Source organism: Vulpes vulpes, chromosome 9 (genome assembly GCF_048418805.1).
Source record: "Vulpes vulpes isolate BD-2025 chromosome 9, VulVul3, whole genome shotgun sequence".
In the NCBI taxonomy this organism is placed as follows: Eukaryota; Metazoa; Chordata; class Mammalia; order Carnivora; family Canidae; genus Vulpes; species Vulpes vulpes.
Genome location: NC_132788.1, coordinates 51,033,342 through 51,056,432, shown reverse-complemented (window position 1 = coordinate 51,056,432; position 23,091 = coordinate 51,033,342). Strand labels below are relative to the sequence as shown.

The following is a 23,091-nucleotide window of genomic DNA, read 5'->3' as shown; positions in this document are numbered from 1 at the left end:
AATGGCTGTAGGTAGGAAGAAGGTAGCCACCCCTGTAAAGCTCCCCACTGCAGGGGGCTCTGGGAGTAGAAAGCCCAATATTTCATTTTAGGTGAATTGTTTGCAGTGCTAAAATGCAACTCTCTCCCAGGTCATCCTGGAAGCCATTAAAAACACTGCCTGCCACCAGGCAGCCCCGGTGGTGCAGCGATTTAGCGCCGCCTGCAGCCCAGGGTGTGATCCTGGGTGTGATCCTGGAGACCAGGGATCCAGTCCCACATCAGGCTCCTTGCATGGAGCCTGCTTCTCCCTCCGTCTGTGTCTCTGCCTCTCTCTCTCTCTCTGTGTTTCTCATGAATAAATAAATAAATAAATAAATAAATAAATAAATAAATCTTAAAAAACAAAAAACACTGCCACCTAGTGCAGATAAAGATGAAGAGATCTTTTACCAATTAGGGTTCCAGAGGAGAATCTTGGGGCAAGACTCTGTGAGACCCACAGCTCAGCATGAAGGGACAAGAGATTCTCCAAGCAACTTGCAGAAATAGGTAGGGGGCTCACTGGATATGGCTTGGAGCCATTACAGAAGGGTTCAAGAGAAAGTTGACCCCAGAATGCTACAAGGGAACAGAAAAGAGTCTAGTAAGACTTCAGACCAGATCTGGGTTGTAGATATGCTCTTTGAATGGACATGTACTGTGTTGCAGTTCACAAGTTTTTGAAATGTATGTTCCCTTCAGGGACAACTCCTACCCCTCCTTACTCTGATCTGAAATATGCTTCTTCCTAAGCAGTTCTGTCCTGTGGGTTAGATTTAGTTATTTTGTGTTTCAGAGAGCTCGTTCAGTTGATAATAGCCTCCCACTTCTATTAAACATTTTAATTATGTAAGTGATCTAGGTTATTTGAGGCAGATTAGAAAATACAGATAAGCCAAAAGTGTCTCAGTCTTACCACACTTTACAATGTATATGTAATTGCTTGTTTGAATTACAACAGTTAAAACTTTACCTGCCCCAATCAAGGAGCAGCTGATTTGGTTAATATAATTGTAGCTATCTAAGGATTTCATGTTCTGAACTTTCAGTAGTTATAGAATGGAAATGTTTCCAAAGCACATCCTTAAATTTAGCACCTTTAAAGAAGATGAGATGTATAATGCAGTCTTTTTTTTTTTTTTTAAGATTTATTTATTTGAGAGAGAGAAAGCGTGAGTGGGAGGGGCAGAGGGAGAGGGAGAGAATCTCAAGCTGACTCCCCAATGAGTGTGGAGCCCAAATGGGGATTGATCTCATGACTCTGAGATCATGACCTGAGCCGAAACCAAGAGTTGTATGCTCAACCCACTGAGCCACCCAGGCACCCCTGTGGCCTTTTTGAGGATCTGATGATATTCTCTTATCAGTTATGGTATCAAGTATTTTTTATGGCGTTTATTCAGCACTGTTCTGATCAGCTTAGGTTCCCATAGGAGGATACGATTGACTTGTTTGAATGATTCTGTGGGCTGGAAGGGAGCTGAAAACCATTAGGTTGAGGACCAGGTGAGGCACAGCTGATTTGGCTAACAGGGAAGCTAGTTCAGTGACCAGCCTTTCCTTCTGGGTGGGAGGTATATCTGGCAAGAGTACAGGACTCACAGCTAGGCCTTTGGGGCCTACTGAGGCTCCACGTTATCAAGGCAGCCCATGAAATCTTAGGCCTGACCCTCCCTGTATGCCCCTGCTGTGTGCTCAGCAGGAGGAATAAGGTGGAGCTTGAAGAGCTGGCAATCAAGTTTAGGACACAAACTCACAACCAAATAATTACACTGCATTGTCATCAGCTCTACAATAGAAGAAGTATAAATTGATTGGAAGCATGGAGGAATGACTGGCTCATTGCCGGGGGCCCTTGAAGAAAGGCATCATATCCAACATCAGTTATGACTGCGAGTGGTTACTATAGGAGCTGGCAGACGGCAGAGAAACATAGCTCATTTCCCTGCACACGGTGAATGTCCCTTTGACTGCTAGTGCTTCCAAGCTGACATGTCTTTTTCATGGCATTCCTCATGTAGTAACAGTTTAGCCATAGGACCCATATTTTCCCATGCCTCCCAGACATGGTAACAGCCCTATGCTTATGCCTTCAAGGTAGAAGACACAGAATTGATATTTATCCCTCTCTCCCTGGAAACAAAACAAAACAAATAAAAACCAAAACAGAACGGTTGTCTTCTCTCTGTTTTTCCCTGCCTTGGTTCCTCTCCTCCCCCCTCTTTCTCTCTCCCTCTTCCTCTTTCACTCTCCCCCTCTCCTCCCCTCCTCCTCATTCCTCTCTCTTCCCCACCCCCAGCTGTTATCATCCCCATCAACTTTTAATGTCTGTCTGCTGAACTGCTTGATGCTGTATACTGCTCTTAATTCTATTTTTATTCCTGCATCTTCCGTTCCTTGTCACCTTTCTCATGCTATTTAGCTTTTAACCTGCAGAGAGATTGATCTTCGGAAGACATAAGGAGCCAAAGAGCATTCTTCTCTCTTCTACACGTGTACATATGTTCTAGTTGGCAAGTTGACGAAACACAATCTTTGACTCTTCAACTCAGTGCTAACTGCTGGAAGTCAATTCCTGTCTTTTCTCCCAACCCCATTAGTACAGACTTGATGTTGCTGCCATATTGGTCACAAAATAGTCTTTTTTTTTTTAAGATTTTATTTATTTATTCATGAGAGATAGATAGAGAGAGCCAGAGGGAGAAGCAGGCTCCATGCAGGGAGCCTGATGTGGGACTCGATCCTAGGACTCCAGGATCACGCCCTGGGCCGAAGGCAGGTGCTAAACTGCTGAGCCACCAGGGAATCCCAAAATAGTCATTTTTAATTAGTATTTCAACATGCTTACATTCAGTTTGTGATCCTGATAGTCACATCAGGATCTCTGATGGGGGCCAATAAATAGTGCTTCTCTTCTCCGATGCAATGTGGACAAATTGAGGGAAAAAATAGGCAAGTGGAGACCAAAAGATCATGGTTATTACTGAGGGAGTCTAAAACAGAGGATGTAGCTTAGCGAGAGGTAAACAGGCCTGCTAAATGGGCCCCTGAGCTTAGCAGATTTGCTAACTCTCTAAGGCTTGGCCTCTCTAGAGTCTTGCCCTGTACGGGAGATTCACCCCTGTAAGAAAGGTACTGCTAACAGAGCACACAAAGGGGGTTCCTCCCAGAGCCTCCAATTACTCCAGCTGCTCAGATGAGTCGAGAGAGACTAATGCGCATTTAAGAAAAAATTCTCCTGAGGAAAACTAAAGCACTGGGGGGAAAGCATTTCTCCTCTACTACTTCACAATAGCTGTAATGCAAAATTGTGTACTTCAGAAAAACCAGCGTTTTTAAACTATTCTGTATCGTAATACTAAATTAACTGCTTGAGTTTTGGTTTTCTTCTCTTAGATCATTCTATTAGTATATTCAATACTTGCGATGCACCTTATTTTGATGAAGGGGATGATTTACAAATTTAAAGTGCTGTAGAAACACATCTTTGTGAATTCTCTCATAAGTTATGACTGATTGGTAGCAAAGAGTATTACAAAATAATTCTTATCTCATCTCATTATACTTATCTTTCTACATATTCTGGGAAAATTAAAAAAACAAAGGGTTGCAGAAGGGGAGGTGGGTGGAGGGATGGGGTAACTGAGTGACGGGCATTAAGAAGGGCACATGATGAGATGAGCACTGGGTGTTATACTGTATGTTGGCAAATTGAATTTAAATAAAAATTTTTTAATAACCCTTAAAACATAGTCATAACACTGAAAAACCCGAGGTGATTTTTGCTACAAATAGAAAAAAGAAGTTAAAAGTAGCAAAAGCATGACACTGATTCAATATTAAACGTAATTATGTACTATCTGAAAATGCTCACTGGGTCATTTAGCAAAAAAATATATGTAATGTATTGTGGACATTTTCCATTTTGATGGCTTAATGTGAAATATTTGCTATGTTAAATGCAATTTGACACTTCACATTTTTTGCTTCTTATGAATAAGTTATTGATTTAAAATTTGCATGCTGTTTTAGTCATAAAAGAATAATACAGAAAAATTATATGGCACTTTAGATTGCTAAAGTAGTCTGCAAACTTTAAATGAATAAAGGAGACAGCACCCCTGGGAGCAGGCCACAGACTCTATGCACCTTATTTCCATGAGAGTTCCTGGGGAGTACAGTCATACAAATCACTATGTTTAGAAATTGTACATAACTACACACACACAATTTCTACAGGGAAGAAGGTGTTTGAATCTATCAAACACCTGACAGAAAGCTCATAGAAAATGAAATAGGCAAGCCTCCTATAATAGGATGTTAGGGCAGCTATTGTAAATGTATGCATAAATGTGTATGCAGAGAGAAAGAGAATTCTAAAAGCAATACATGATCTCACCTAGAGACTACTTGAAATGGAGACCAGGAAACCTGAGAGCTCACTTGTCCTCTGAGTTCTTTTTCCCTTCTATAAAAGATGGACACAATGCAGTAAAATACCATAGAAACACCCATTTAAATTTGTCTTAAGAATGGATTCATGGAGTGCCTGGGTGGCTCAGTCAGTTAAGCATCTGCCTTCGGCTCAGGTCATGATCTCAGGGTCCTAGGACTGAGCCCCTCATTGTCAGGGTCTCTGCTCAGTGGGGAGTCTGCTTCTCCCTCTCCCTCTGTCCCCTTCCACCTTCACCGCCTCCTGCTTGCATGTGCTCTCTCTGATAAATAAATGAAATTAAGGGATCCCTGGGTGGCGCAGTGGTTTGGCGCCTGCCTTTGGCCCAGGGCGCGATCCTGGAGACCCGGGATCAAATCCCACATCGGGCTCCCGGTGCATGGAGCCTGCTTCTCCCTCTGCCTATGTCTCTGCCTCTCTCTCTCTGTGACTATCATAAATAAAATAAATAAATAAATAAATACATGAAATTAAAAAAAAAAAACAAACCAAGAGAGATTCATGAAGGGCAAGGGTAGTTCAGAAACACACAAAGGAAGAAACGGGCAAAAAGAATGAACGTGCCATGATTGCTAATTGTTTATTTCACACCCTCTGTTCTGAGAACTGTGATGAGTTTTGCAGCTAGTGGAGCCACTTTTTGGGTGTTTCCCTGCATCTGTGAAGGAGCAAATGCCATATTCTGATAGAGAACTGATAAGCTGTAGGTCAGGAGCAGTTAAAGAACCCCCTCTTCCCAGGCTCTATTTAGAGCCTCACTTGTGTTACGCACTGATTCTCTTTTACACCCTCTACCTTCCTGCATCTCTCTCTTGCTGGCCTGTATTCAAAGGTTCTTTCTGTAGCAGGTCATTTGATAATGCTGAGAATTTCTGTCTTGTTTAATTTCTTTTTTTTTTAAAAGATTCATTTATTTATTCATGAGAGACACAGAGAGAGGCAGAGACACAGGGAGAGGGAGAAGCAGGCTCCCTGCAGGGAGCCCGATGCAGGACTCTATCCCAGGACCCTGGGATCATGACCTGAGCCAAAGGCAGATGCTCAATCACTGAGCCACCCAGGCATCCCATGTCTTGTTTAATTTCTTAAGGTTAGGACTTTAAGGGGAAGTATTTTGTAAACTATGTTCATGGCTATTCCTGTTTCTATTGCCAGATTTTAAGAAGCATATACCAATACATGCTATAGACAATGAATGCCCACTGTAGCCACCATTTGCTAGAGAAAGAATTGTTCCCTAGCACTATTCTGTCCTTTCTCTGCCCTGCTTAGTGTCTTTGCACTCTTCTAATCCATTTTACCATGGTGCTGGCTCTGGGACCGCAAGAGAACAGGTCATCAATAGTCTAGCGGGTGTGTGTTTGTTGCCAATAACAGGAACTTAAACAACTAAGAGTTACTGGTCTCACTCAAAAGATGTCTGAGGATAATAGAGCAGCCTAGTGAATATATACCAAGGATACAGATTCTTGGTGCCATTTATTCTATCATTCTTAGCGTGTTGGCCTTTGTCATCATCCATGTCATGCCATGGCTGAAGAATGGCTTCTGTGCTTCTGGGTGCCATCATATCTGTTTTCCAGGCTGGAAGAAGAGGGAGAGAATGGAGGGTGCTGGCACCATTTCACTTTCATCTCATTGGCCAGCACTGTCACCTGGCCACTCAAACTTCAAGGGAGGCTGGGGAATGGAGATTTTAGCTTTCACTGCTTCTATTGGAGAGAAAGAGTTAGAAGAATGTACTTTGAAACAGGCATTGTGGCAGCCCTGCTGGCGCAGCAGTTTGCCGCCACCTGCAGCCTGGGGTGTGATCCTGGAGACCCGGGATCGAGTCCCACATTGGGCTCCCTGCATGGAGCCTGTTTCTCCCTCTGTCTGTGTCTCTGCCTCTCTCTTTCTGTGTCTATGAATAAATAAATAAAATCTAAAAAAAAAAAAAAAAAAAAAAAGAAACAGGCATTGTATCAGCCAAACTGTGCTTTTTTTTTTTTTTTAAGATTTTATTTATTTATTTATTCATGAGAGAGAGAGAGAGAGAGAGAGAGAGAGAGGCAGAGATACAGGCAGGAGAAGCAGGCTCCCTGTGGGGAGCCCAATGTGGGACTCGATCTCAGGACCGCAGGGTCATGCCCTGAGTTGAAGGGAGATGCTCAACTGCTGAGCCACCCAGGTGTCCCCAAACTGTAGCTTTTATCACAAATGTCAACTGAGAGGTTTCCTATCCAGCCTTTCCCCAATGGTCAGAAGTGATTGATTCCATGGTATTTCCTCTATCCAACTATCATACTCCTTCCCTAATTTTATATAACATATCATATTTGTTTAAAAATTAAATATGCAGGCAGCCCAGGTGGCTCAGTGGTTTATCGCCGCCTTCAGCTCAGGGCCTGATCCTGGAGACCCGGGATCGAGTCCCAAGTTGGGCTCCCTGCATGGAGCTTGCTTCTCCCTCTGCCTGTCTCTCTCTCTCTCTCTCTCTCTTTCTCTCTCTTTCTGTGTCTCTCATGAATAAATAAATTTTTAAAAAATCTTAAAAAAATTAAATATGCACTTTGTAGGCTGTACTGGAACAAGAATAATAATCACAATGATATTGATTTGTTCATTAATTCTTTCAGTTAATGTTCAGTTATTGGATCTTTAACAGCGAAGCACATGGGTACAGTGCTGTGTTCCCTGTCACTGAGCATATGTCTTATCTGGACAGTGCTTTATCGATCAGGAATGCTTTCACTGGTGACAAGCAGAAGATTCAAATAACAGTAACTTAAACCATTTTAACAATCTATAATTTACTTTTAAGAAATTCAAAAGGAGATGTGTGGCCCCACCATGTTAGGGTGCTGGGATTATGTCTCTGTGATTCCCCTCATGATTGAAGAAGGCTGCCACAGCTCCAAACACATCATCCTTCAAGAATGTGTCCAAAGACAGCCATTCTCTTTTATCAGAGAATACAATCTTCCCTAGAGGCCTTCTCGGCAGACTTACTGGCTACAAGGGTCATGTGGGTCACCACTAGCTTTAGGAGAGGTTGAAAGGGAGGTATTTACCTAGTGAACAAGGTGAAGGAGTTGGGAATTAATCTTGAATGGCCAACCAGGAGTGTTACCATAGATGCCTTACAGCTTCATGATCTCATCTTATGACTCAATGGGACTACTGTCCAAACACACTAGAAACTCAAACCTGGAATAAGAGGTAGGAGCAGCATTCTGCTATGTGGGAACTTCTGGTTGGGAAATAATTTAAAGATCCTTTGAAGTTGCAAATTTAATACAAGGGTTTTAAAGATATTATAATGTATTTTGCCTATAAAGTATACATATAAGAACCCAAGGAGTAATTCAAAAGATTTTGTAGTTTGGAAAGATAATTACATGGTGGGATGAGAAGAGAAATCAGGATACATGGATTCTAGACTCAGCTTTGGTTAACACACTAGAAGGATTCTGAGCCTCTACTTCCTCATCTGTAAAATGTACTTGAAAAAAATCAGGTGACTCCTAGACTCCTTCTCAAATATATGACTAGTGCTATGGGCTAGAAGAATGTTAAAAACCTTCTGTTACAGAGGTGCCTAGGTGGCTCAGTTGGTTGAGTGTCCAGCTCTTGTTTTTTGCTCAGGTCATGGTCTTGGGGTCATGAGATCAAACCGTACGTGGGCTCTGTACTCAGCATGGAGTCTGCTTGAGATTTTTTCTCTCCCTCTCTCTCTGCCTTTGCCCCTCCCCCCAAATACAATAAAAAAAAAAAACATCTATTACAGTCTCTTTTTATAAATGAAAGAACTCAGGCTTGGGAAGGTCACCATTTGTCCAAATTCATTCATCTAATTTAGAAATTTGGGTCCTAGCATATAACACACTATACTTTAACAAATATTGATATTGCATCCTTTTTAAAAATTTATTTATTTATTTATTCACAAGAGACAGAGAGAGAGACAGAGAGAGTCAGAAACATAGGCAGCAGGAGAAGCAGGCTCTATGCAGGGAGCCTATGTGGTACTTGATCATGGAACTCCAGGATCATGCCCTGAGCCAAAGGGCCACCCAGGCATCCCTTGATATTGCATCTTAATAGACCTTTAAAAAAATTCAACCTCTTCCTCTACTTTTTCATTTTAGGCAGAATCTCTCCAGTAGCATTTTACTCTATTTAGTGGAATTCAGATAATGAGTTATTTTAAAGCCCACATTTTAGCTGTACGTTCTCAGAGTACTTAACCTCTCTGTAAAATAATAATTGCACCTCCTTCACAGTCTTTTTTCCCCTTCTTTTTTGAGGACTAGATAAAGTAATCTGAGGAAAGTTAGTGTAGGGATTGACACAGCAAAGATGTCATCCCAGCCATCTACCTCAGTGCTTAAAACTCCCCCATGCTTGAAAAATGTCCCAGACCAATTTCCTCAGCAGGTTGTGTGGAGGCTGTCCAAATCTCATGATTGTAATTTTGTCTTTATATGGTTTTATCTTCTACCTTCACATTATATAGACCTGAAGGCTCTGGGTAATAGCTAAGGGCATGGTACATAACTGGAAGTCAGACCCATCATTTGCACCATCGTGGAGCTCAGTAACCAGTGATTTGTATGAGACGATTTAAATCACTTGAATCAGGGATTCTGAACCTGGGATTCGTGGATAGGCCACAGGGGAACAGGGAACCACCTGACATTTCCCTGAAACAGGTTTTCTTAAACTCCGCACTATTTACATTTTGGGCTAGGTACCTATGGGGGGTTGTCTGGTGCATTTTAAGGTGTTCAGCAGCATCCCTGGCCTCTATCCACTAGATGCCAGTAGCACCTCCCTCCTCATGATAACCAAAACCTTGCGAGGGGCACCTGGGTGGCACAGTCAGTTGAGTATTTGAGCCCATCAGGTCATGATCTCCGGGTCCTGGGATTGAGCCTGGGTTGGGCTCCCTGCTCAGGGCTGACACTGCTTGTTCCTTTCCCTATTCCACGTTGTTCTCACGTGCTCTGTCTCAAATAAGTAAACCAAATATCAAAAACAACAAGAACAACAACAAACTTCAGAGCTTGCCGAATGTTTCCTGGGGTGCATCACCTCCCGTCTCTCCTTTGGGAACCACTATGATAAAGCTTAATATGTATATGTGTTTGGTTTTTTTCTGAGAGGCTTATCAGTCTCTGCGTATTCTTAGAAAGTTCTATATGACCTCAAAAGGGTTGGGGCGGGTTACTGAAGTCCTTCCAATGGGATAATGAGAGAACACGCATCTCCAGCGGTCCTTGCGGGAACGACGCACAGAGTCCTGGCTAACTGCAGCGATGCTCCTTGAACATCCACTATGGAATGTCACGTATCCCTGTGCATGTGTCACTTTCAACTACTTTGAAAAAAGCACTTGACAGACCCCTCTGGGGAAGTGTCTGCTTCGCATGTTGCTCCTCCCAGATGGCGGGATCCTTAGGACACGGTCCTGGGCCGCCTCGCACCGTCCTCGGACTGGCCGCAGCTCTGGGCTCCGGAGACGGTAAGCGCTGGGGACGGGACGAGCGAAAAGAAAGAAAGAAGAGGAGAGAGAGAGAGGGAGAGAGTCTCACGGTGGCGCTGACTGCGGTGGCGGACGGCGAGGTGCAGGAAGGGCGTGGGGGCCGCGGCGCAGGCTGTCCTGGGGCCCCGAGGGCCGCTCCCCGGCGCTCCGGGCCCTTCCTCCGCGCCGCGGCCCCGGCAGCAAGCGGGCGCCGGAGCGGAGCCGAGCCGAGCCCGAGCCCGAGCCCGGCCCGCGAGCGCCGAGAGCGCGGGGCTGGTCCCCACCTGTGGGTCCGCGCGCCTCTCGCCCCGCCCGCAGGGGTCGCCGTCCGCGGTCCGCGGGAGGAGGGGAGGGGAGGGGGCGGGGCCGGGGCCGGGGGAGGGGGAGGAGGGGCGGGGGCGGGGGAGCGGCGGCGCGCGCCCCGCCTGCCGGGGGGGAGCTCCACGGCCCGCGCGTGGCCCCCGCGCCCCGCCGAGCCCCCGCGGGAGAGCCTCCCCCTCCGGCCGGACGCCGCCCCCCGCCCTCGGCCCCCGCCCTCGGCCCCCCGCACGCGGGGCCGGCGGCGACGAGGAGGGGCGCTGCGCTGCGGGCGCCGTGGGTGACCCGCCCGCCAGCCGCGTGAGTAGGCGCCGGCGCGGTCCGCCCCGCGCCCCGGGTCCCCGCCGCCGCTCGGGCTGCGCGCGCTCCGACCCCCGAGCCGGGCTGCGCCGGCCGCCGCCCCCCGCCCCCCGCCCCCCGCGCCTCCGGGGCCCACGCTGGGCTCGCCCCGCCCCGCCCCGCCCGGCCCGGCCCCGCCCCGCCCCGCCCGGCCCGGCCCCCAGCTGCAGCCGCGGCCCCCCCCCCCCCGCCCTCCGCGCCCGCGGCCGCGTCCCCCAGCCCGGGGCCGGCCCACCGAGCTCCGCCGCCGCCCACCGAGCTCCGCCGCCGCGGGGACGAGCTCCCAAAAGAAAAAAGTGGTGGAAGCTGCCCGGGAGCGCCGCGGACTGGAAGCAGGCGGCGGGTGCAGAGGACACGGTAGGGTGAGGGCCGGGCGGGGCGGCCGAGGGCCGGGGACCCGGCTGCGGGCGCGGGCGCGGGAGTCCGGGTCCCGGAGGCCCGAGGGCAGGGCTCGGCTCCCGCGCTGCGTCCCCGCCGAGGCCGAGGGCACCGGCCCGGGACCTGCCCTGCGGGGGGGGCGGTGAGCCCCGGGGGAGCCCCGGGATGGGCTCCTGGCAGACTAGACGCGGGGTCACTCACGGGGGACACGGGGCTAACAGTTCTGTTGGAAGCAGTGAATCAGAAGGAAGTCACGCCCGGGCTTTGTTTCATTGACACCGGAGGAAAGGTAAAGGCGGAAGGAAGGGTCCACACAGACCACCGGCCCGGCCCAGCGAGCGCCCAGCGGCTCCCTCCGCGCTGGAGCCCGGACGGCCCGAAGCCCTTGTCGGATTCACGGTGCTCTGCAGTTCCAGGACTGCCCTAATTACTCTCTTCGGGCTCCTGCACAGTGAATGCACCTAAAGGGACACGGAAAAGTTGCTACAAGTTAGGAACATGAACTTGCAAGCCAAATAGACAAACCATGGTATGGTTCACTTTATTTTAATATTTGGAATTATGTTTACTGGCAGTAAAAATGCTACATTACTTTTACCGCGAGCATGTGAAACGAATTCACTGACTTGGCAAATAGAAGCCATGCATTTCTTTAAGTAAATAGCTGTCAGAGTTAATCTGGGAGCATTTATAGGACATAGAGACCTGAGAAGGCTTTGAGCTACTTTGACAAAACCTGGACTGTAGAGAAGTTTACAGAGAGAATTCGTTCTTCCCGCTTTTGAAGTGTTGAGGCAAGCTTGAATGTTTATTAATTAACAGTTGCAGACCAACTGAACTGGTGGTGTCGCTTCTCTAAAAACGTTTAACTTTTCTAACGTTTATCATTGTTTTGCCAGGGACCATCATCTTTACTACAGAGGATGGGAAGTTGATGGCCAGTAAGATTGAAGATCCATTCTGTTCCTAGACACCGCTGCCCGCATCACAGAACTGTGGATTGCCTGCCGTTCCACACGGTGGTTGGTGGTTGCACACCTTCGCTCACTCCTGCAATCCCAGGACAGTTACTTTGGGTCCTCTTTGCCCTGTCTGTTGAAACATGGCATCCAGCCTGACTTGTACCGGGGTGATCTGGGCTTTGCTCTCCTTTCTTTGTGCTGCCACATCCTGTGTGGGGTTCTTTATGCCTTACTGGCTCTGGGGGTCACAGCTGGGCAAGTCTGTGTCCTTTGGTACTTTCCGGAGGTGCTCCTACCCTGTGCATGATGAGAGCCGGCAGATGATGGTGATGGTAGAGGAATGTGGGCGCTATGCCTCCTTCCAGGGCATCCCCAGTGCAGAATGGAGGATCTGTACCATCGTGACAGGCCTGGGCTGTGGCCTCCTCCTCTTGGTGGCTCTCACTGCCCTCATGGCTTGCTGTGTGTCGGAGCTCATCTCGAGGACCGTGGGAAGAGTGGCTGGAGGAATTCAGTTTCTGGGGGGTAAGTGCCTTGTTCGATTTGACTTGATTACTGGAATCCCAGAGCAGTATTGAAAATTATGTTCCAGTTGTCTGCAGAAATCCTTACAATTGGCACTTATAATTGGAATGCTCTGGAGAAAGAGACATGGGAAAGTTTTGGAGATAGCCTGCCAAAGTCAAGATTTTTTTTTATTTTATTTTTTATTTTTTTTTTACCGGAACTGTTTTACAACTTCAAGAGATCTTAATTTCTGACCCTTCTTAGACATATATACATCACTGGCCTGCTAAGTACAACCTATATGAGGCAGTAACATTGAGACTGTTTAAATGAAGTAGGGGAGATAGTTTAGATTTTATGACTTCCTGCTCTTCTTGTTCAACAGTAAGCAATTAGATTATCTGTGTCTTACTGGCGTCTTCAGGTCTTTAGAGATGAAGAGTAGAAAAGATCTTTGATTCAACATTGCTGTTATAAGCGTTTAATTCTCTTTGGCAGGTGTAAAATTGACCCTTGCCCAGTCTTAAACTGTATTTCTAAATAAATGACTACTGTTTTAAATGAGAGATCAGTTTTACATGAACAACTGTAGATTTCACTATGCTTACAAATACAGCTATAGGCGTAATTATCTTGTTAGGATTTAACTTCCCTGGATGCTCTTCCTGTGAAGGAAAAAAAAAAAAATAGCAAATACTGTGTGCTTGTCCCAGATGGACTGGAGAGTCTCACTAACACCAGAAAAGGTTTGATTTCTATTTGGGTTTGCTCCAACAAGTATTACTTCAATATCTCTGGTCATATGGTTTTAATTATACTTTATATATTTTCCACTGTGCTTTTCACCTCCATTCTTCAAACTGACGGGTTGAACTTGTCTGATTTATAGTCCACCCTGCTAAAATATGACAACCTGTGGATAGCACAGAATGAAGGGAAATAGGAAGCTAGGAAAACATATAAAAATGTATTTGTAACTTCATTACAAAGTAAAAGTCTGTTCCTCTTCCATTTGGGGTTTTCTTACAGTCTTGTGAAGAATACAGAAGAAGAACAAAAAAATTAAAATGGATAGTTCTCAGGTAGGCTCTGTATATTGGAGGAACCCCAACAGATGATTGTGGGTTATTTGATATAATGCTTTCAGGTAACATTTTGAATAAGAAAATCCTTGCACTAAAAAGGCAAGGGGCAAAGAAGGTTTGTGTTTTAAAATAAATGACAAGACTTGCTTGCGGTTCTTTATTCCTCTACCGGATGTAATATATATATTTACGTAGAAGTAAAGTAAAATGATTAGAAAACACAAAGAAGTTGTTGAAAGCTGAGATATAAATACAGAATTTATATCAAAATTCTTTGATACCACAGATTTCAGAAATAGAATTAATGCCAGGAGTATTTAAAAAAAAAATTTTTATTTCTTTAAGGATAAACTTGATTTGCTGTTTGTGTTTCACTTGGCTCAGGAAAAATGCATAGGCAGTTTCTTTTTCTCCGCTTATGGTAAATATCACTTTCCATTTTTCCTTCATTTTAGGGCAGGGACTGCTATTATTTCTGGCAGAACAGGAAAATACAAAGAGAAATCAGTTTTTATTGATTATCTTTAAATGTATAATGAAGGAAGGCAACAGTAAGTGAATCTGAGACCCATGAGATTTATGCTTCCCTCTGTAATTGATGTATAGATTTTTTTGGAATAATATAGAGCTAAATGCTCTGTTTTACAGAAAACTCAAAGGGAAAGATCACTGGGGAAGTTATGTGTATTTTTAAATGGACCTTTTCTCCCTTTGTACATGCTTTTCATGAACTCTGCTTGGCAAGAGTCACTGACGTTAAGCTATGATATAGTTTATTATTAGCAGTTGGTATTCTCTCATTTCTCATATATCTTTCTCCTACCTGGTAAAAAATAATTATGAATGTAAGACCTAAAAGGTTTTTCTGGTTCAGACCTCTTGAGGGCACAAGTAAGTAAATACATCCCATTATTCAAGTTAATAGTAAATTTGAAATGAGAAAATAACCTGAGTTATGGACTAGGTTCTGAAAAATCTGCCATTCGTCACTATTGCTTAATGGTAGATGAGTTGAAAAACAGCCTCAAAAATAGTTATTCCCATTATTCATCTCATAATTGTTTGGGGTTTTATACATAAAAACTTAAGTGATACATAATTTTATTTTATGAACTGTTTCATAAAGTGAGTGGGTTTCATTAAAAAACTGCAAAATACCAAGCCGGTGAGTTCTTTGAATTCTGTAGGTGGCCGTGCTTCAGAAATACAGTCAACATGCAGCGTACTCTGCTATAAGGCGGATTCGCTTACTAAAAATGATTCACTCAGAAGGGTTATGTTTAGCTAAAGTTAGAGTTGCTCCAAAAACAACAGGAAGCAGAAGAATGGTAAAGTACAGAGGCGTCCTGCTTAACCCTGCCTGCTGTGTTTAGAGTTTGCACATATGGTGTAACATCAGGCAGTAAAACCCCTGCAGTACTTTGGAACTAGTTAAAGGACAAAGTGTCAACCTTAATTTTGAATTGTCTTGCTATGGTTGGTTAGAGGTTAAAATGTCACCTGTCAACTGGCAGAGCAAAGCAAGATAGACTGTTGCATATGACATTTGCTCCCCATAGAGGAGTCCTTCAAGGAATCAATGACTTGTGCTTTTCTTGTGGCAGCTTGTACATAAACTTTAATTGCCACATCTCCATCTTACATTTTAAGTCATGTTTATGTCATAATTTTTAAAAACTGGCTTCAGTGGAGTTTTACTCTCAGTTGAGTTTTTAAAAGGCATGCAGAGAGCCTTGGAGAAGTACAGTGTGGAATAAAAATGGGTACATGCCTATTGGATGGTGATGGTGCTCTGAGAAAACAGGTTTTCACGTTGGATTTGTTTGTTGAATATAAAATTGTGTGCTTTCAAATAGTGTTGTAGTCATGAAGTCCTCCCACAAAGTTTTTAAACATTAATGTCACACTTTTTAATGCATGTGTTGGGAAAATGCCTGACTTGCATGCCCTGTAAATAAAACATGGGGGAACATATCAGGTCTGCTGACATATCAGGTCTGCTGTAAGTTCTATAACTGGTGCTTGTGAATGTCAGGATCTGAATGTGTTGATTTTTGCCCTAAGAAAGTACTGTTGCTGCTGTAATAAGGGGGCACGGGAGGGAGTCCTACATTTATACTCTTCCACATTTATCCTGAATGTGCGTCACGTGTATGTATAAAATGGGTAGAGGATGCTAATCGGTAGCACACGGTGACCTTTCCAGTTTGGAGGGTGTTCTGTTTCTAAGAAGCCAGGGGAAGACCATCTTCTCAGCTAATTGATAGTTAAGTGCTGCTGAAGACAGTAATGATGATGAAGTGTTCCTCTGAGCATCGCTTTCTCTGTCTGCTGAAAGCATCATTGCCTTTCCAGAGTCCCTTCACGGTAGGGTCCCACCTGGACCTGTCTGTCATCCCTTTACGATGAGGGCTTGTGACTCTCCTTCCCCTGCTCCATGTTAAGCCTGACTTGTCACATGATATGCCACATTATGCTCTCCTTCCTTTCTGGTTGTCTGTCGAGTGGTGACCGACCACTAAGGGGTAAGATAAATGAGAAGTGTTGGCATATTAATGGGCATAGTGGCTTTTTAGTGACTGTATCTTAACTGAAAGAGGTTGCTCTGATTTTAAGAAATCAGAATACTTCTGAGGCCAGGTGGGGGAGGAGGCAGGGCTCTTTTTCCTTCTCTTTGAGTTACACCTTACGATTGCTTACTACTGTACTCCTGCTCCTTTCGTCTCCCCCCTAACCAACAAGGTAAAGTCTGGGTGAGTTGTCTTGAGATCTGAACCTACAGTTCTCAAACTTTACCATGCATCAGGATCACCCAGGGCTTTAAAAACAGATTTCTGGGGCCTCCCCAGGAACTTCTGATTCAGTAGGTTTGGTGAGCAGCCTGATACTTTGCATTTCTAACAAGTTTCCAGATGATGCTGGTTCTGAGCCCATACCTTGAGAACCCTGTTCTTGGTTAACCATTTCATATTATAGAAGTATGGGACTTCTGGTAGATGGTTTACTTTCAGAACTTAGTTAATATTCAGTTGTGTTACGATCTGACAAATGTTTCTATAATTGGGCTGTGGAAAGATACCGTCTGTGTAGCGTCCTCTTGGCTGAGGGACGCCCTTGTTACAACTCTCCTGTTTTTGTCACAGAGAATTATTTTCCTGAGGTTCTCTCTCTGAGTACATACTATATACGTATTGTAATTATAATATGTATGTTATATAATATAGACTGTGTGTGTGTGTGTGTGTATATACTTTCATTTACCATTGCCCTATGCCGGAAACAAGATTTTATAGATGGAGAACTCAAAATAACACCTTGACACACCCTCTGTAGTTTTTATGCAGTGGGTTTTCTGACATGGATTGCCAGTTGAAAGATGTGAAGTCTATATTGCAGACTGGAAAGATGGGCAAAGACCACCACCCTTGATGAACTCCATGAAACTACGTCTAGCAAAAGCAAAGATTAGGCCAGCAGGACACTCAGGAGCCAGCTGGTCAGAGCTTCTGCCAGTAGGCAAGATGGCAGTTAAATTGGCTTCAACTAAGGTAAAGGTCTCCTGGTCTTAGCCGTCTCTAGGGAAAAAGATGATGTGTTCTGCCTGAAGACAGGTACTTTCCAGGGCCACGAGCCACACCTTTCCTCCCAGCCATATGTCCCACATACGCTGCTTATCTAGAGGTACAGGGTGCAGATGGAAGCTAGGCAGTGTGGCAGTGCGAGCGGGGCTTTGCCAGCCAGGAAGGGGCGAGAGGGTTCAGCACCGTGGATAACCGAACCAAATGCCACAGGTACTGTCCACTCTGAGCTCTGGACTCGTTAAAGGCAGGGATGTCAATGAATTAGCTGATTTTTTTTTTTTAGCTGATCTTTTTAAAGATCTAAAACACCAAATTTTATATGTTTGTATTTAATGTTTTAAAATTACATTTTCAAATAGTTATGATCACCATGTAAAGTTTTCTTGTACGTACTTTTTTTTTTTTTTTTTTTTAACCCAGGAGAACTCTTATTTTAAAGGCTTACTTTGAAAAGTTTTTCAAGGTTTTCAAATTTTCCTATGAAACTTTCAAGTTCTCCATATCAATAATTAACGTCAAAATTCAGTACAATGCTCTTTGAACTCTGTAGTGGGCCTAAAAGCACCCTAGGAGTTTATTTCTCCTGGGGGGTCCAGCTCTGACCCCGAGAATCTGATTTGGCAGGTCTGGGTGGGGCACAGGTAAACCACTTTTAACAGAGTCCCCAAGGGTTTCAGAACACAGATGGTCCCCAGGCCACATTTTGAGAAACATGAACCGATTTTGTTCACTTCAAACCCCATATGATATCAATATTTGGGCATAGGCTTACGTCTACTGCTAAGCTAAGTGTGGAGTATCAATCTCCTTCTATCCATAGTTACCTCGGGGATAATGTGATATGTGCAGTAAAATTTCACGATTAGCAGGAACAGACCAGTTTATAGCTGTGTTCTTTCTGAGCTCACAGGTCTTAGGTGTTACCGGTGGACATCAGCCCTGTGTATACACTCAGAAAGCAGAAGAACCAAATCTTCCATGCTATGCTTAGATAAAGACTATTTTGATTTGTGACTCCACCTGCAAATTTCAAGTCTGCCATTGTTTCCTATGCTGTGTTTGCATCCTGCAGCCTGCAAATGCATTGTTGCTGGTTTACGTTCTGTTTTTGTTTTTGTTTTTTTTTGGGGGGGGGCATTTTGATTAGTTACCAGACTCCTTTGAACTTCACCATGAGTCTCCTCCAGTTGTGCTTCAAATTTAGAGTGGAAGCTGCCAAGAGAGCAGTCTGGGATCATCTGACCCAGAGTAGTAGAAGCCAGGTTTGCATGTGCCCATTGGCCAGGCCTCCCCTGCCCCATCTTGCAGACACAGATGTCATACAGGCTCCAGGAGCTCTGGCCCTGTTCTGAGGTTCACTCTGTGACTGCTTACAGCCACAGCTGCTGAACAGTCCCAACTGTTCTGTGGTCGAGTACTGAACTCTTGGTTTCTTTACTGCCAAGTGTACTCAATTTTTGCCTGTTTTGAGTGACAGGTTTTTTACTTCCTAAGTTTATATTTCTGAAAAAAAAATGCAAATGGTAGTAATTAATTAAGATAGTGGAATAAAGGGTTATTCATTGCACTTGGGCCTATCATGCAAACAGCTGTGCAAGACCTTTAACCTAGAATTATTTTGATTGATGTTTTTGACAGGGTCCAAGTCTTCATTTACTTTCTACGGGGTAGAGTCTTTCTAAGAGAGTCATTTGATTTTTAGCTTACTTCCCTTTGTTATCACCAGCTAACATACCTGTAGCTAGATACCACTGGAGCCATACTAGGGTTAGTATGGGTTAGTTAGCCTCTCTAACGCAGAGATTGCACACTGGTAAACTGTTATATAAAAGTGTGTTGTCAGGGATCCCTGGTGGCGCAGCGGTTTGGCGCCTGCCTTTGGCCCAGGGCGCGATCCTGGAAACCCGGGATCGAATCCCACATCGGGCTCCCGGTGCATGGAGCCTGCTTCTCCCTCTGTCTGTGTCTCTGCCTCTCTCTCTCTCTCTCTGTGACTATCATAAATAAAAAAAAAAAAAATAAAAGTGTGTTGTCACAAAGAAAGCAAACTGAGGAGCGTGATTCATAACCATTCCCATAAAAGAAAATACCTCAAAACACATACTCTGGAGAGCTTTACATCATCCTATATGATATCATGAGGTGCATAAAATTTGCACTGGGCCTATAGTCATTATTGGTACACTGTGAGTACTTGATCTCTCCTGCTACCTCCAGCTGGGTAAGAGTGTCTTATGGCGTGTGCTGGGTGTGGTCAGAAGGAATACCAGAATACCAGCATCGGGTTCAAAAGTTTTTCATGAATGTCATTAAAATTCATCTTTTTTTTTTTTCTTAAGATATCACCCTCCATGTGTTCTGAGGACACTAATTCCTGGGTGTACCAATAGATGCTTACAGGAAAGAATACACAGGAACAAGTAGATTCGAGAAACATTTGGTTATGGGAAGTTAATCCATTTCATTACAGCAGAGAATTCAGTATGTTGTCGATTACCATCTCCCCAGAGGAACGGGGACAGCATAGTATTAAGTGTTTAATTTATTTAGGCCCAGCGCCCTGAAGGGACCAGTACTGTGTGGAACTTATTCTGTTCTCATTTTACCCCATTGAGGCAGGCAATTTATTCTTTTTCGCAGTTGAGAACACTGAACTTTAGAGAGTGACACCCAAAGGTATTTCATTAGTTTTTGTTTGTGCTGTGAATGCTATCACCCATGATAAAGTGTTCATTGAAATTCCACCTTGTATCATGCAGAATTCAGAATATCTGACCATGGTGGATCATAATGTCTTTCAACCTAGGTAAATATTTTTTGTCGTTCCTTGGTCCTCCCTCTATGTTTGTAGTGTGATAAAACCACTTTTAGTAACATGACTTGGCAACTTACTGCCAATTTCAAAAAATGCATTGCAGGGGCACCTGGATGGCTCATTTGGTTAAGTGTCTGCCTTTGGCTCAGGTCACAATGCCAAGGTTCTGGGTTGGAGTCCCATGTTGGGCTCCCTGCTCAGTGGGGAGTCTGCTTCTCCCTCCTCTTCTGCCCACCCTCCTCACCCTGCTTGTGTGTGTACGCTCTCTCAAATTAATAAATAACATCTTTAATAAAATGCATTGCAGGTTAACATTAATAATGTGATATGCAGGAGAGACACCATTAGGGGAGAATGCCAGAACACTTGACTAAAGTTTTTTTTAACAATTACTTAACAGAAGAATGTTATCTTCCATTATTATATGCTGACTGAGTTTCCTAGTGTAAGTACCCCAGTGTTAGAAGCCTTTGTAATAATCCTTTGTTAAGGCTAAAGATAATGTTAATTCCGGAGGACACATTTCTTAGATAACAAAACCAAGGACCTTGTATCTTTCTATAGAAATGAAGGATAATGTTTGACATTGTCAATCTTTATCATTAAAATGTTTATGATAGAAAAAAAGAGAGTTCTAGGTAGATCACTCTGAGAAGTCTAGGTATTTACTAGCGACTTCTGAATGGTTATTTTTAGAAGATCATGAGGTTTCAACATTGTTCTAGTTCTGGTGCATTGATATTGCTGACTAATTATTGTGGGATCTAGGTATTTTTTCTTTATACGGTAAATGTCATACCGGCTAATGATTTGGTTTTACAGTTCATGAAGCTCAAAGGTAATGTAAGCTCTGGAATGACCTGATTATAACTCTAGTAAATAATTTACCTTTCCTGTGTCTTATACTTTCAATAAGCAGGTACTTTGATATACTGAAACATGTATAAAAATATTGTTGTATAAAAAGAAATTTCCATTTTATGGTTCTCTGTTTTTCTCATATGTCTGATGCCTTCAAATAGCGCAGGAACCAAGATTTATGATTTTCTTCTGGCCCTACAGTGACTCGAATAGTAAATGACATCTTACAGGTTCAATTAATACTTGACGATGAATTATTTAGTCTTAATTATTTTTTAGCAACATTTTTATTTATATGATGTGATCTTTGTTCTTTTCTTGTTCTTGTTTTTTTTTTTTTTTTTTTCAAAGACATGTTTTTGTATTTTTAATTTAAGGAACTCTTTTTAAAAAGCAAGCATTATCATTAGACAATTTTCTTACATTAGTATACAATTCTCCCCCTGATTTCCCTGAAGCTGATGAGAATCCAGATAGCTGACAACCTTCTTCCCAGCCGTGGGGCTGCTTTCTGCACTCTGCACAGGGCTCCTCTGGGGGCTTCGGTTTTCCTGGGGGACACATCTGGCCATGTACACACTGTAGTCCAGAAGCATCTTCTGCCGCACACTGCCCACCAGCTCCTTCTGCTTCGGCTGGGACATGATCTCCTCCACGCTGCCTTTGCTGCTGCTGTGGCTGTGGGTCAGGTGCCCTGAGGGACTGTTGTGTCTGCTGTGTGAAGGCAAAACACCTGGTTTACTTCCAGAAACACATTTCTATATTTCTCACAGAAATATTTCAGAGATGAAATAAAATAATGCCGTGAATATGAAGACATTTAAAGCAGTGTCTCCTTATGATGTCTCTGAATAATGTTAGTCCTTTGGGAAAAAAAGTGTTCTGTGTTGAAATGATGCTGCATAATACAACTCTCTCTTCAAGCACATTTTAAAAGCTCTGAGTGAACTTTGTTCATTTTCTTCAATAAAGAAACCAGCTGCTATGGTCTAAAAAATTTTGGCCACCCCACCCCAAATCATTTGTTGAGGTCCTAATTCACCATGAGATGGTAGCAGTAGGTGGGGCCTTTGGGAGGTGATGTGGTCATGAGGGTGGAGCCCTCATGAATGAAATAAATGCCACTGGTAACAAATCAGAGACAGCTTCATTTCTCCTTCTGCCCCTCAAGGATCCAATGAGAAGAGGGCCCCCATTCAGCCACACTGACACTTTAATAAGTTTCTGGTATTTGTAAGCCATTCAGTCTGTGATATTTTGTTATTGCAGCCCCAGTGGACTAAGATACTAATCACAGCCTAATGCTGTGATTCACAAACTTATTTGGGAATAGCAGAATCCTATTTACCTGTGATAGGCAATAAGATCTTTTTGAATTAATAGACAACAGAATAAGCTTTGGAAATGTTGAGTTAAGATACATTGTAAATCCAGTGGACTAGTGTTTAGGGGCATTTAACAGTATTGAGTGCCTATTATATGCCAAATAACGTCTAGCTGTTTGGATACAAATTGAGATAAGGTCCCTCCTATTAAGGAGCCCACAGTCTTTTTTACAGTTTTTTTTTAATTGAAGTATACTTAACATATAAAGTTGTATTAGTCTTAAGCATACAACATAGTGATTCGACAATTCTGTATATTACTTGGTGCTCACCACGATAAGTATACTTATCATCTGTCACCAAACAACATTATTACAATATTATTGACAATATTCTCTATGCTGTACTTTTCTTACTCTTGACTCATTTATTTTGTAACTGGAAGTTTGTATTTCTTAATCTTTTTTACCTGTTTCATGTATCCCCACCCATCCATCTCTCCTCTGGCAATCACTAGTTCTCTATTTATGAGTCTGATTTTTTTTCTGCTTATTTGTTTTTTTATATTCCACATATAAGTGAAATTGATGATATTTGTCTTTCTCTGTCTGAATTATTTCACTTAGCATAATGCCCTTAGGTCTTCCATGTGTCACAAATGGCAAGATTTCATTCATTTTTATGGCTCAGTAATATTCTATAGTATATATTTACCACGTCTTCTTTATCTATTCATTTATCGGTGGGCACTTGGGCTGCTTCCATATATTGGCTATTGTAAATGATGCTGCAGTAAACACAGGAGTGCATAGATCTTTTCAAATTACTGTTTTTGTTTTCTTTGGGTAAATACTCAGCAGTGGAATTACTGGGTCATATGGTATTTCTATTTTTAATTTTTTAAGGAACTGAGGAGCTCACAGTCTTGTGGAGGGAAACCA

At 43.5% G+C, this 23,091-nt stretch overlaps 1 protein-coding gene across 10 annotated transcripts in view; it reads left to right on the top strand.

The window, feature by feature from the left end:
• The first annotated feature begins 9,516 nt into the window (after window positions 1–9,516).
• Window positions 9,517–23,091, top strand: part of LHFPL6 (LHFPL tetraspan subfamily member 6) — a 249,939-nt gene continuing 236,364 nt past the window's right edge. For 2 of the 10 annotated variants that reach the window (XM_072720086.1, XM_025996847.2), the window contains exons 1-3: window positions 10,869–10,993; window positions 11,251–11,543; window positions 11,914–12,501. In XM_072720086.1, coding sequence (XP_072576187.1) covers window positions 12,117–12,501 — 385 coding nt within the window. In that variant the 5' untranslated portion in view covers window positions 10,869–10,993; window positions 11,251–11,543; window positions 11,914–12,116. Of the gene's footprint in view, window positions 9,980–10,832; window positions 10,994–11,235; window positions 11,544–11,913; window positions 12,502–23,091 lie in introns of those variants that run through there. The other 8 variants (XM_072720085.1, XM_025996846.2, XM_072720087.1 and 5 more) reach the window with 6 other exon arrangements.